Source organism: Dermacentor andersoni, chromosome 9, assembly GCF_023375885.2.
Source record: "Dermacentor andersoni chromosome 9, qqDerAnde1_hic_scaffold, whole genome shotgun sequence".
Classification (NCBI taxonomy): Eukaryota; Metazoa; Arthropoda; class Arachnida; order Ixodida; family Ixodidae; genus Dermacentor; species Dermacentor andersoni.
The window spans coordinates 120,286,112-120,301,801 of record NC_092822.1 but is presented as its reverse complement, the minus strand read 5'-3'; the positions used below and the strand labels follow the sequence as shown (position 1 = coordinate 120,301,801).

The following is a 15,690-nucleotide window of genomic DNA, read 5'->3' as shown; positions in this document are numbered from 1 at the left end:
TTCTCTGTCTTATCGTTCCGATCTTCATACTTGGGACGAGAACTGAAGCAGATGAGGAAGCGCGATCCGACTTTTGATATTGCTGAGCGAGTGGCAAGGGTGAGCGGAGCTAAGCTCGAGAGACGCAGGAATACAACCACTGCTCGCGCTTCGCGCGATTTAACATTCACAAAAAGAGAAATAAAAAATGTTAGGATGTCCGGCAACCAATTGGAGCGCCCATGCTCCTTAAAACCTATACTAGCATAACGCCTTCCGCGGTTTGAGTGTACCATATAAACTGGAATGACGTAATATGTTCCGTTTATATTTGGTAATATTTGGTAAAATGTAGTCAGCTGTGAAGTATTTATTAGGGCGAGTTTCAACATAATAAAGTAATTTTATTTCTTTTCCGTCTTAAAAACTCTTCCCATGACTTAGTCCGCGCACCATGTGCCCGAGAATATCTGAGCGTGCCTAGCTGACAAAAGGCAGGCAGTAAAGCTTTCGACGAAGTATATGACCTCGTACCTGCACAACAGCAACAATACTATAGATATTCTGATAATTCTTTGCTAATCCGCAAGCATTCTTTCTCGGAAAAGAACAGCAGTTTACAAAAGGTAGCGTGGCACTGGAAGTGGTAAGGGAGCACTAGGACAAGTAATGACCAGCCGATGCTTCCCGATGCATGATGATGAGACTGAAATAATCAGAAGAATAAGAATGGGCTGGGGTGCATTTGGCAGGCATTCTCAGATCATGAACAGCAGGTTGCCATTATCCCTCAAGAGAAAGGTGTATAACAGCTGTGTCTTACCAGTACTCACCTACGGGGCAGAAAGCTGGAGGCTAACGAAAACGGTTCTACGTAAATTGAGGACGACGCAACGAGCTATGGAAAGAAGAATGATGGGCTTAACATTAAGGGATAAGAAAAGAGCAGAATAGGTGAGCGAACAAACGCAAGTTATTTACATCTTAGTTCAAATCAAGACAAAGAAATGGGCATGGGCAGGACATGTAATGAGGAGGGAAGATAACCGATGGTGATTAAGGGCTACGGACTAGATTTCAAGGGAATGGAAGCGTAGCAGGTGGCGGCAGGAAGTTAGGTGGGCGGATGAGATTAGAAGTTTGCAGGGACAACAGTGCCACAATTGGTACATGACCGGTGTAGTTGGAAAAGTATGGGAGAAGCCTTTGCCCTGCAGTGGGCGTAACCAGGCTGATGATGATGAAACATTCTTTTGCTCGGCTGATATTTCCCTTTTGCTGAATTCCTTTTCCCAGCTTATGCATGCCCTTCCGGTGCCAAAAAATGCTTATGCCTTAGTAAACAATTTTCAAAATGGGGAAGTATTTTTGTTTCTTAACACGTCTGTCCTGCTTAGACCCGATCATAAAGATCCAAACACAATTCTATTTCTTACAATCACGAGACTCGAATCTAATTTATGGCTGCGTTCTGTACAGTATTTTATTTTTTATTTTTATTTTACTTCCTTTTTTTATGAAGCGCGGTGATGTCACTGATTTTACTTTATCTTCACGTCTACCAATCACCTACTCATAATTTTTTATATACTCCGCCATCCGAAGGAAAGCTCAAGATCACGACCACTACATTAGAGGGGTATTGACACGACATTTTCGTTTGGTCACCTTCCTAGCGGCTAACGAAGTTCTGAAACACGGTCGAAGCAGTTTCCGAACCCTTTAAACTGGCGCTACGCAATGTGCGGCCGACGACCAATTATTCGGCAACCAAGTTCCGACTTCTGTGATGGACTGCGAGGCAATGAGCGCATGCCTGTATAGAACAAGTAAAGCCATAAATTTTGTCGCTATACAAACACGATACACACCATGAACCGATGGTTACGCGCTGTTGAGTAGCAATGTTTTTTTATTCCTTTAGTTGGCAACGTTATCGTACCTAGCATTGTCGCTGCACCATTTCAGCAAACTTTCCCCCGTGTCAATCATGACACTAAAATCGATGACGTCAGATCCGGCACTTCGAGACCAACTCTAGTATCAAATCAAAATATCCTACTGGTGGTTGCCAGCATCCACTCTCATTGAGTGTCACACATTTACCTGCGAAAAACAGGTGACACACCTCTTACGACTTCAAAAACATCTCAGCACTTGCTCAACCCTATATGTTGTCTCTTTAGAATTGCGTAGTCAGCGGCACCTGCTCGTCGTTGGTGAGCATCCTCTTGTCGTAAGTCCTGCAGTGCAGGTGCCGGAATCCGTTGCTGGCCGACAGCCTGCGCAGCAGCGTCAGCAGCGTTGTCGAGCCGCACTTTGGCACCCGGTTGTACACCAGGCGCACCCTCGGGGCTGGTGACGAGGCATTGGGGTGCCCGGTCACGCCTTGCCCCGTTTGCCGAGGCAACTTGACTCTGTCATTCGAGCCGTGAGTCATGCCAGCGCACGTTGGCTCTTGCTTCCGACGGGAAGTAGAGGCCGGGCTGGAGGCCGAGATATCGCGTGGCTTCAACGGACTACAGAAATGGTAGCAGATGATCATCACTGCGGCGCAGACGAAAACGAAGCTGTAGGGAAAGAAAAATAAATGTACAGCGGCGCATAATATCCATGCAACCGTAGCATAGCTGAATAGGCTGCATTTCCACGGCTCGTCCATGGCCGCTGTAACCAACAAATGAATACTCTAAGAATGCACTATTGTGCGAGGGAGACATATGCGGGGTGATCATGTTTAGGTTTTCGAAAATTTTTAAATATTGCCTGTTGCAGATAGCATAATTGCAGTCTTTGAGCTGGGTTATTAAAGGAGGCGGACATTACCTGCACGATAAATCTAGACACATATTCAACTCCTTACAGAATTCACTGATAAACTCATTAAATACTGTACAGCACATATTGCAGTTTACGAATCATAACTGATGAGCTTGTAAGGCGTTTCCACTTGGAATAAGTTTCCAGAATGACACCAGTTTCGCGATATACACCATTAAATTTGCCGTAAATGCACTGTTGTTTCACTTAGGTTCTTAAGATAGCTCTTTTTTATGACCAAAGTAGCAATGTGGGCTTCTTGGTGTATCATCTCTACCCGAGTTTTTTAGCGCGAATGAGACTGGATACAAGGAGACATACACGGCGCTTACTTCCAACAGTATCGTATTATCGAAAACCAGGTCGTACTTATATACTAAGTAATAAAAACCACAGTCTTGTGTACAAGCCACACTTCAATTCCTTATCGGAACAAGCTAGCGACGGCTTACTGACACATGCTTCCCGAGAGCAGCAACCTCTTCAGCTTCTATTATCACTCTAGTATTATCGCTCAACCGGGTGCCGACAATAGGACCGGCAAAATTACGTCAGATGGTTTTCTCGCCCTTCGCTACGAACAGCATCAGTGCTCCTCTCTGTATTCTGCTGCCATTACCAGCAAAAGTACAAACTTACTAGAGTGATAAAGGAAGCTGGACAGATCAATTACTTTGTTTAGCGCAATACAACGGACGCAACAAAGGCGACCAAGACAAGGCGCTACTCTCAACTTGTTGAGAGTAGCGCCTTGTCCTGTCGCCTTTCTTGTGTCCATGATATTGTGCTAAACAAAGTATTTATGGATCCGCATCAACTAGCCTGCGAACGCATTGTGCTGAAGCTGGACAGATTTTTCCTCTGGGGCAAGCATGCGTCAGTAAGCCATCGTTAGCTTAGACCGATAAAGAATTGTCGATTTGCAAAAAATGCTGTTGTGCAAGCGCCAACACGACTGTCACAAGCGCCCTCTGCATGGCTGGACACGAAAAGCAGACGCGAACAGCCTATGCAGGCCTAGCGCACCTTGGGATGCCGTTGTATGGCGGTTGTGACCGCGCTATTTTCGTAAAATTACCGCCTTGTTCTGTTGTGTATGACTACACAAACTGCTTCACTGCAAGCTGAGCACAAGTTTATTAAAGCGAAAGCGTTGGATGGCCCATTGGTCAAAACACCCGGTGACCTTCCGTCGTTATGTCACCAAAATTCAAGCGCATGCTCCAATAAAATCTTTATCAATAAAAGTAGTTGATTATCACTGTTCGCGTTGGACCGACACTATTGACAATAATCAGTGGTGCCACAAATGTGCCTGTGAGTGGTTTTCCCGGTTTTCTTCATATTTGCCCAGCAATGTACACTTCTCTTATGACGTTTTGAGGAGTATTAGTATGACTGCGAGAACTGCAAATAAATCTGGGGCGGAATTCAATAAGCGAACTTACGAACAAATTTTGGCCTAAGGAAAATACTTCGAAGGAAAAGCGTATTCACAAAGCTAAAACCGAACGTAAGATCAGCGAGCTTGCGATGTCCGCCGCTACAACGACAAGCGCTGTAGTCGAAAAAAAAAAATGCGCATGTGTAGGGGTAGCACAGGTGCAAACTTCAGTGTTTCCGCCAATAGTAAGCGTAAGTCCATTCACAAAACCTAAACAGCCGTCGCACATGACGACTTAAAAGAAATGTATACGATGGGGGTGTGGCCGCCTTAGGAACATAATTATGTCTGTCTGCGCTGCTCGAGTGGACGCGGGTAAACGTTGGAACGCGCTGCTGCGGCTGATTGGCCAGAGGCCACAACTGGCAGCAGAGGATGGCGTGTGCCTAGATCTTTGTTGCGCGATCTGACTTGTCATCTCAAAGTACTCTGAGCTGTTTCAGTGCATAATTGTATTGAGCGTGCACTGCTGTGGAAGCCAGTAACATCAATGCTATGCGGCGGCTTTCTGCCTCATCTCTAATGGGCCGCATTTCTCTATGCTCGCACTAACTTGAATTTTCGTACTCGTATTGACACTCTGCTGGGTGCTAGCAAATAGAAGCGTAGGGTCCATCCCAGACAACCGTCACGTTTGTCACAAATGTGTTTTGAGCACTTTTATACTTTTTTTCTTTTCTTGTTTCTTTTTTTTTTTTGTAGATGGAGCTTTTGCTTGCTCTTAGGGCTGCGGATGATTATTTTTCCCATCGCTTCCAGGCTGTAATTCTCCATCCGTGATGAAACAATGAAAAAACGCCAAGACGTTTTTAATTATTACATTTTTTTTTTGTTGCACAATATGTTGTCGTCTTCCGTGCTGTTAGCCTGAGCCTTATATTAAATAGCTGATAGCTTCAATTATTCATAACGTCGTAACGACCTAGTGTCTGTGCCCATGGTTTTGCGCATTCTGGCGCCTACGGGGTCAGCCACCCTATGGTTACGACGGATGTCAACCCTGTCTATGATATGCAGCGGGAAGTCAATACGATGACACCTATAAGAAAAGAAAGGCCTAATAAATTCATGTACCGCCATTGATGCGAAAATCATGTAGAGTGCTTGAACAAGAGTGATGTTGTGAAATTAAATACGCCTCATGAACGAAGCGAATAATTGTCACGTGAGTCCATGTACACACATACACACACACGAATACCCACACGTACACGCACGCACGCACACAGATTTACAGTTACATAACCACACTGATGAGCCTCACGGGGACACTTCGTTTTCTGGTAAAATAGCGTGCAGCGTAACGCCCATACAGCCGCAACTAAGCTTTTATTTTGCATGCACAAAGCGACTAGCTGGCAGAATACCATGGGACGACCAGACAACAAAGGAAAGCGGCAGGAGACGGCACCATCGTCGTCTTATGATTGCCTGAAGGTGGGCATTCTAAACCCCAGACTAACATCAGCCCTGGGCGAAACGACGTCACTCACATTTTTCAGTCGCTGCGTGCGATGTTCTGTCTAGTTTCCTCTTGTCACTTAAGAAACACTTAAGGGGACACTAAAGGCAAATAATAAGTCGACGTGGACTGTTTAAATACCATTCCAGAAACTTCGCAACACTTGTTTCGGGCCAAGAAAAGACTTAGTTTACGAGAAAATTAGATCTGAACGGTCCGAACAACTTTTTCGAAACTCAAGTTTCCCGCCACCCTACCGAGCGAGTGGTGACGTTACATACGCCCTCACCGCACTTTGCTGCAGTCGGTTTGTAAAACGGTACCCGACAGACAGCGGAACTGAGCCAAGACACTCATGCCTCAAGATTCACCGTCGCAGCTGCTTTTTGGTCAAGTGACGTACACCGTTCGGGTATCCCACGACGTCACATGAAAGTTGGATTCTCTGCTACTTGCAGTTTGTGCGAGTTTCGCGAGCCAGCAAAACCAACGAAGGACTACGCGTTAACGAAGCTGCCGAAACGCGAAAGCGCGGTCAGCGCAAAGTCGAGAGAAAACGAAACTTTTCTACCGTCCGCGTCGTCGACAAGGGTGATTCCAATTAGTTCTCTTTTCTAAAAATGAAATAGAACTGAATAAGTACCATTTTATTTCGTCTTCTAGTACAATACAATGCCAAAATCAAGAAAGAGGCTGACAGATGGAATAGCACGCAGTGGTATAAAGTTTGTAAACAGGGATAAGGTGCATCAGAAAGGCTGGTCAACGTTTCGATAGGAGGACCTATCTTCGTCAAAGGCGGCCTCGTCATCATTGGCATGTTAGTTTTACAGGGTTAGTGCAGTGACGCCACGTGCGGGTGTTGTCGCGGGCGGCTGGGTTTAAAAGGAAGAGACTTCAGAGGCAACGAGCGCTGTCGTCCGACGTCTGTGAGCTTCGTTCCCAAGACCAGGAGACAAGAGCGGGAGAGTGGGTACGCGGGGAGAAAAAAGCAGAAGGAAAATAAGAGAAAAAAAAAAAACAGGCTCACACCAAGGAAAAAAAAAGAGAAAGAACAAGAAAGAGAAAACATTTTTAAGAAAGACGGGGGCCTGGGAGTGCGTTGGGGAAGCGAGAGGTTAGAAAGCATTCCGTGGTGTTGGCGGCATGTTCTTGTGGAATTAAAAGAGCCGGTCAGGTGGTCAGTGCGCGAGTAACGGAAAAGATAAAAAAAATATCAGTTGAAAGAGTGACTTGAGTAGAGTAGCAGCAATACGTCGAGTAATATTGAAGTAGTTAAGATGGCGACGAGCAGTCTGCGGTGCAATGTATGGGGTGACTGAAAGGCAGCGGCATGCTCTTTCAAGGTGCATTGCCCCAGTCGCTCACCGTAGGTGTCGTTACGGGTGCGTCCAGATATGCGATACCCTGAGTTGAGGCGCCGAAAAAGGCATATTGACTTCGGAATGTGATGGTAAGGGTGCTTCGAAACAATATATAAATATTTAAAAAAGGGAAAAGAGACGAGGGGACCGAAACCAGAACAACAAATAGGAGGGTGACGTGCGCAGAAGAGGGCGGGGGCAAGTGTACATGGGAGAAGGTAGTCGTACAGTTGATGTAAGCGTAAAAACCTGAAAGAGCATAATAAATTGAGCAGTAGGTAGGAAAAAATTCTCGAAATGTAAGAGTAAGTAAGGTTAATAATTAAGGTTAGCCGGTGGCATAATGCGTTTTGGGTCTTGGTTGATGATATGAGAATTTCCGATTTAAGTTACCGCTTTTAAGATTCGAAGTTGCCACGTGCCAAATTATTCCCGTCGTGTGTGGTCAATTAAACTTGTGTATGAGGTATGATTCGGTGTATTTCCTTTCGCGAGGGGAACGGAAATTTGTTTTTAGTATATAGAGCCTTGCTTTGTCAAATATACGACCATGTTCATTACAGTGGCTGGCTACTGCTTTAGGTAAATTGTGTTTTGTCTCCGCGCGGTGACCATTGAGTCTTGTATGAATTTGTTGTCCAGTCTCACCTATATATTGTTTGCTATAAGTGGCGCATTCTGGACAGTAGACTACGTTGCTCGATGTGCAGGTGAAAGCCGAAGTTACCTTGTGTGCGTAATTCGACGCTGTACTTTTTGCTGTAGTAGTAGATTGAATATGTTTGCATGTAGAGCACCTGGCGCAGCCCCAGAGACTGGTTCCTAACTTCCTCTTTCTCTTTAGTTTGGCTTGCACAAGAACATTCTTAAAATTGGGGTTGCCTGTGTAGGCTACTCTGGGAGAGTCGGGAAAAATCTTAAGTTTCTGGTTGCTGGTGAGAATTGGGTAGTATTTACTGAGAATGTTGTTCACGTTTGGGAGTAAATTTGAGAATTTAGTAGTAAGAAGAGGCATTGTTGTTCTTTGATGTTCGGGCGGGGCTTGAGGACCTCGGCTCGATCAAGTTTGGTTGCAGCGATGTAGGCTGTTTGAAGGTCACTGTTCGGGTGGTTCCTGTTTGACAGGGCTTCTTTAAAGTGATCGAGTCTATCTATGTAGTCTTGGTTTTCAGCGCAAATGCGACGTAGTCATGATGCTTGGCCTTTAACGATGCCTTGTTTGCAATGTCTGGCATGGTGGCTGGTGTGTTCTAGGTACTGTTGTTTGTCGAAAGGTTTCCTATACAGCGTTGTCGTAAGTTGCTCATTGTCAATGTATATTGTTGTGTCCAGAAAGTTTATGCGCTCAGTTCAGGATTGTGATGTGAATTTTATTGTTGGGTGAAAAAAATTTAGAAGTGCTGCACATTTACCTAGACGGTCTAGACCATGTCCCCATATTATGAGTATGTCGTCTATGTATCATAGGTATGTGTGGGGCTTGCCAGTGCAGCGCGATAGGAAATAAGTTTCTAGAATCCCCATAAATATATTCGCGTATGTTGGTGCAAAAGGCGTAGCTATGCTTGTAGCATGTATTTGTAGGGAGTAACTCCCCTCAAATTCGAAGTAGTTAAGTCTTAGAACTAATTCAAGGAGAGACAAGTTAATTTCAGTAGAGTGTTGTGCATTGTGTTTAGACAGCCTTTGTTTTATCGAAGATGAACCATCAGGGACTGGAATGGTGGTGTCCAGCACCGTGACGTCTAGTGTTGCGAGAATTGTGTTGTGGAGTAGTGTGCCTTTAGTATTAATGTCCTTAATAATTCTCAGCAGGTGGGGCGTATCTTGTACAAATGACGGAAGTGCTTTTGGCAAGTCACCAAGGGTTAACGAAGGTGGAGAGGCTCTCTGTTGGGGTGTTGTTGTTGGATACTATCAGGCGGCCTGGGATAATAGCAGTCTATAGTTCAGCGGATGGAATTTTATGAATTTTCGGAAGGAGGTAAAAACGCCCGGCAGTTGTGTTGCTTGGTTTAAGAAATATGTATTCTGACGGTGTTATCAATTCATCAGCGAAAAGTGATTTCAGCCGATTGGTAATTGTCACTGTGTAGGACAATGTCGGATCGTTATCTAGCTTGCGGTAATGTTCTGGGTTGTTTAGTTGTCTGCAAGCCTCGTGCTTGTATTTTTCTACTGGCCAAATTACTATACTTTCACCCTTATCTGCTTCCTTAATAACAATGTCATTCCGCCAACTAAGATTCGAAATGATACGACTCTCTGACGCAGTCTTGTTTTTAGGTCGCTTAGATGTCTTGGATTGGCTTACAATTTCTTTAGTGACAGTTTTAACGTATATCTCAAGTTCTATGGCTTGTTCTGGTTCGGGAGTCCAAGTGGATTAGGCTCTAAGTCGTGTGGTCGCGGTGTCTGGTTTGTCTGCGAAAAAGTGCCTGATACGCATTCGTAGGGAGAATTCTGAGAGGTGCTTGTGAAGCTCGAACTCAGTTTTTGAGTTGTTCGTGGGACAAAAGTTGAGGCCCTTGCTGAGTGCGTCCATTTCTTTTTTACTTAATGTTTTTGAAGTGTCTATAACATTGGAGTGGTTCAGTTTTGTGGAAGTTTTGTTCACGTCTGGTACTCCTGAACTCGAGGTCCCTCTTGTCGGCATGTGGTGTCTTGTTGGCTGGAAGGTTGTTTCTTGAGTAAAGTTTGCTTTTCTCCTTTGTTATTGAACCAATTTTCTACACTGCTTTTCGTCGTAATGTTCTAAGTCCCTCTTCTCATCTGGTGTCAGGGCTATGTTTCGAAGTCTGTGGCTAAATTTTTCGATTTGTTCTTTGTAATGTTCCTTGAGGATATTCAAAAGGGAAAGTGAGCCATTGTGCAATGTTGTTTGCCGGTTTGCACGATGGTGTGGTGGGAGTGTTCCTAGAGCTGGTACAGCGTTCAGTGCCAGCTCAAGGCATCTCAAGCCAATCCAAGACATCTAAGCGACCTAAAAACATAACTGCGTCGGAGAGTCGTATCATTTCAAATCTTAGTTGGCGGAATGACATCGTTACTAAGGAAGCAGATAAGGGTGGAAGTATAGTTATTTGGCCAGTAGAAAAATACAAGCACGAGGCTTACAGACAACTAAACAACCCAGAACATTACCGCAAGCTAGATAACGATCCGACATTGTCCTAGTCCTACACAGTGACAATTACCAATAGGCTGAAATCACTTTTGGCTGATCAATTGATAACACCGTCAGAATACAAATTTCTGAAACCAAGCAACACAACTGCCGGGCGTTTTTACCTCCTTCCAAAAATTCATAAAATGCCATCCGCTGAACTATGCACTGCTATTATGCCAGGCCGCCAGATAGTATCCAACAACAACACCCCGACAGAGAGTATCTCCACATTCCTTAACCCTTGGTGACTTGACAAAAGCACTTCCGTCATTTGTACAAGATACGCCCCACCAGCTGAGAATTATTAAGGACATTAATACTAAAGGCACACTACTCCACAACACAATTCTCGCAATACTAGACGTCACGGGGCTGTACACCAAGATTTTAATCCCTGATGGTTTATCTTCGATAAAACAAAGGCTGTCTAAACACAATGCAGAACACTCTACTGAAGTCTACATGTCTCTCCTTGAATTAGTTCTCAGACATAACTACTTCGAATTTGAGGAGAGTTACTACCTACAGATACATGGTACAAGCATGGGTACGCCTTTTGCACCAACCTACGCGAATATATTTGTGGCGATTCTAGAAACAGATTTTCTATCGCGCTGCACTGACAAGACCTCACATACCTATGATACATAGACGACATACTCATAATATGGGGACCTGTTCAAGACAGTCTAGGTAAAGATGCAGCATTTCTAAATTCTTTTCACCCAACAATAAAATTCACATCAGAATCGTCAACTGAGCTCATAAACTTTCTGGACACAACAATATACATTGACAATGGGGAAATAAAGACAACGCTGTATAGGAAACCTTTCTACAAACAACAGTACCTAGAATATACCAGCCACCATCCAAGACATTGCAAACAAGGCATCTTTAAAGGCCAAGCCACATGACTTCGTCGCATTTGCGTTGAAAACCAAGACTACATAGATAGACTCGATCATCTTAAAGAAACCCTATCCAACAGGAACCACCCAAACAGTGACCTTCAAACAGCCTACCCCGCTGCAACCAAACTTGATCGAGCCGCGGTCCTCAAGCCCCGCCCGAGGATCACAAGAACAACAACGCCTCTTCTTACTACTAAATTCTCAAATGCACTCCAAAACGTGAATAAAATCCTCAGTAAATACTACCCAATTCTCACCAGCAACCAGAAAGTTAATAAGATTTTTCCCGACCCTCCCAGAGTAGCCTACAGACGCAACACCAGTTTTAAAGATGCTCTTGCGCACGCCAAACTAAGGACAAAGAGGAAGTTAGGAACCAGTCCCTGTGGCCGCCCCAGCTGTTCTACATGCAAACATATTTAATCTATTACTACAGTAAAAAGTGCAACGTCGAATTGCGCACCAAAGGTAACTACGGCTTTCACTTGCACATCAAGCAACGTAGTCTACTGTCTAGAATGCGCCGCTTGTAGCAAAGAATACCTAGGTGAGACTGGACAACAAATTCATGCAAGACTCAGCGGTCACCACGCGGACACAAAACACAATTTACCTAAAGCAGTAGCCAGCCACTTTAATGAACATGTTCGTATATTTGACAAAGCAAGGCTCTGTATACTACAAACAAATATCCGTTCCCCTCGCGAAAGGAAATATACGGAATCATACCTCATACACAAGTTTAATTGCCTACACCCGACGGAAATTAATTTGGCACGTGGCAACTTGGAATATTTAAAAGCGGTAACTTAAATCGGAAATTCTCATATCATCAACCAAGACACAAAACACAATATGCCACCAGCTAACCTTCATTCTTAACCTGACCCACTCTTCCATTTCGAAAATTTTTTCCTGCCTACTACTCAATTTAATATACTCTTTCAGGTTATTACGTTTATATCAACTGTACGACACCCTTCTCCAGTGTACACTTGCCCCCGGCCGCTTCTGCGCACGTCACCCTCCTATTTGATTCTCAGGTTTTGGTTCCCCCCACCTCTCTTCTCCCTTTTTAAAATTTTTATATATTTTTTGAAACACCCTCACCAACAGATTCCAAAGTCAATAAGCCTTTTTCGGCGCCTCAACGCAGGGTATCGCCATTTCTGGACGCCGCCATAACGACACCTACGTTGAACGACTGGGGCAATGCACCCTGAAAGACCATGCCGCTGCCTTTCATTCACCCCATACATTGCACCGCAGACCCCTCGTCGCCGTCTTAACCACTTCAAGATTACTCGACGTATTGCTGCCGCGCTACTCAAGTCACTCTATTAATTTATGTTTTTTTTTTGTCTTTTGTGGTACTCGCGCACTGACCGCCTGACTGGATCTTTTAATGGCACAAGAACATGCCTCCAACGACACCACTGAATGCTTCATAACCTCTCGCCTCCCCCAACGCGCTCGCAAGTCCCCCCCCCCCCCCCCCCGTCATTCCTAAATCTTTTTTTTTCTTTTTCTTGTTCTTTCTCGTTCTTTCTCTTGGTGTCACCATGTTTTCTTGTTTTTTTTTTTCACAACTGTTCTTTCTGCTCTTTTCTCCACGCGTTGTCACTCTCCCGCTCTTGTTCCCTCGTCTTGGGAACGAAGCTCACAGACGTCGGCCGACAGCGCTCGTTACCTCTGAAATATCGCCCTTTAAACCCAGCCGCCAGCGACAACACCCGCACGCGACGTCACTGCATTAACCCTGTAAAACTAACATGCCAAGGATTACGAGGGCGCCTTTGAAGAAGATAGGTCCTCCTATCGAAACGTTGGCCAGCCTTTCTGAGACACCTTATCCCTCTTTACGAACTTTATACCACTGAATACAATACAATGATATTTTTTGCAACAAATGGTTGAATACTAGTGACAGAACTTAACTGAGGAGTGCTTTCGTCATCGGGTAAGTGCTTGAAAGTCCCGGCGGTATCTCTATCATGTCTTGCATTTACCTGTTTCTCGATTATTGGGGCCCTGTTCGCGATAATATTGACGCTCTAAAGATTCTGAAGCACTAATCTATCAATTTAGCTTGACTTAATGTTTGCGTTTAGTGTCCCGTGTCCCTTTAGTAGGTGTTTGTAAATTCAGCTCAAGAATTTTCTTCCAGCCGGCCACAGTGTTACTGTGCTCCGCGCCTGCTGCCCAATAGTCAGGTCAACATGATGTGATAATATATGGAATAGAATAGAATATATTGACAGGAAAGACAGAGAGGTGGACTTCAGCTAGTGCGCTCAAGTCTGCTGCTCTGCACTGAAGAAGGGGGAAGGGGAGTGAAAGTACTGGGATGGGCGATGATAAAAAAAGTGGTGAGTGCTTATATGACCTGATCAAAAAATCCGATCGCAGTGACCGGGTATCGCGAAATGAACAATGTGAAGCGTGAGCGGCGCTAAGCAGGGTCAGTAAAACTTGTCGTACCAGCAAGATCAATATTTACGTCGCTCTAATTACGCTGTCTTGTCTAATGTCCTGGCGGCGCACAGTTAGATCACTTCGCAGCGTTTTGGCGAAGCTACGACATTTGTGTGTATTCAGCAGTGTAAGTGCATATCGTATGGATTGTACTCAAGGACTGAACGAACTTCACATCAAGACCATGGTGCATGCAGCATTGTGCTGAGAACTCAATAATTATTTCATATATGTGTAACCATCATATTTACGTTCAGCCACAGCGCACGTACGCGCAACTCCTTATGCTTCGACTCTGCCTCAGTGACAGCTCCGGTTTCACACGTTTTAATTATCCGCAAGAAACGTGGAAATAACAGTCTGGCAAGGAGACTCAATCTCTCCGATTATATTAAGTGAATGCTTAGAAGTATTCAAGCTGTTGGAAGGGGTAGCATTACCGGCCATAATCAACGGCGAATATCTCAACAACCTTGAGCTCGCCGATGACATTGCCCTGTTCAGCAGCGGTCGGCATACATTGCAACAATTGATTCAGGACCTTAATTGACAAAGTATAATACTGGGTTGAAGAATAACGTGCCAAAGACAATCGTAACGTTGAATAACCTGGCAAGTGAACAAGAATTCATGATCAGCAGTCAGCATCTAGAGTATGTACAGGAGTAAGATTATCCAGATCAGTTACTCACGGGGAACCCTGATCATGAAACGGAAATTTGCACAATGAAAACGGGTCGGAGCACGCACGACAATACCAAATCGTGACAGGGAGCTCACCGCTGTCGTTGAAAAGAAGAGTGTACAATCATTCCATTCTTCAAGTACTACGATATGTAGCAGAAACTTGGAGGTAAATAATGAAGCTCGAGAATAAGTTAAGGACCGCTCAAACAAGGATGGAACGAAAAATCTTATGTCTCGTGCTATGAGGGAGGAAGAGTGCGGTGTGGATCACAGAGCAAACGGGGGTAGTGGTAGATGAAATTAAGAGGTAAAATATGAGCTGGGCAGGTCCCGTAATTCATAGGGCAGATAGTCAGGGGTCCACTAGAAGTACAGTCTGTGCCAGGGGAAAGGAATCACTGTCTAGGACGGCGGAAAATTAGGTGAGGTAATGAAATCAGAAAATTTGCCGGCACCAACCTATAATTTATTACCGGTCTGCAAAATTGATATATTTGCACACCTTTGCCCATTTCGCCTCTGTCGGCTTGCGGCCGCCAGAACCTGCAAAAACAAACCCTTTAACTTTTGCGAGGCTTCATGATGTTTTACCAGCTGAGGAGAAACCAAGACCAGCGATGAATGCTGATACGATTCCGAAGTGTGATAGGCAACGAAACTTGCGCGTGTGAATGTTACGTAGGGCAGTTTTCTGTCATCATTTGGGAGTGTCGGCACCCACGGCTTCCTTCCGCATTTATTTTTAGAGCGCAGCTTTTAGGTGCCCGTGCCTCGGTTCGGCGTCATCGTCCCTCGGCGTAACCGCGCGAACGAACTCGTGCCACTGCTCCTGCCTTCGTCATCGTCTTTAATTAAGGGAAAATGAGCCATCCACCCAATCGTAGCATTCGCTACGAAGGAACCCCGTAAGGGTTCCTCGAAAGAAAAGCTTCGTAGTTGAAGAAAAATTCGTCCACCGCCTTTCCAGTGCAGCCGCTCTACCATCTTAGAGCTAAACAGGCGACTAGCAGACGGCAGGACAAATTCGAATTTGTCGACAACTGGAAGCAACTCGTCAAACTCTCGTCATCGTCTCCTTCCCCAGCTGGCTTTGATGCCGCTCATCATGCCAGCGTTCCCATACTGCCCTTCGCGCTCGTGTCGTTGTTCGTGCCTTCGTCAACGACCCCTCGATCTGCCAAGGCGCTAACGGCACTGGCCCAGTGCCACTTGATGCGGTTATTTCGGTCTCAAATTCTTTACCTCAGTATATTGCGAAGTGAAAACACGTAAACAGCAGTGCTCAAATTTCTCATTAGACAGTGTCGTAATCACTGGACATGTTTAGGGCTGCTTTAATAGCTCTCGGTGCACTGGAGAGTGATCTTATGCGAAGG

General features: G+C 44.9%; 1 protein-coding gene across 1 annotated transcript in view; it reads right to left on the bottom strand.

Moving 5' to 3' along the window:
* The window catches only part of LOC126529655 (uronyl 2-sulfotransferase-like), a 150,904-nt gene that overhangs the window by 80,299 nt on the left and 54,915 nt on the right, over window positions 1-15,690 (bottom strand). The window contains exon 3 of the mRNA XM_050177169.2: window positions 2,186-2,549. Coding sequence (XP_050033126.1) covers window positions 2,186-2,549 — 364 coding nt within the window. The remainder of the gene's footprint in view (window positions 1-2,185; window positions 2,550-15,690) is intronic.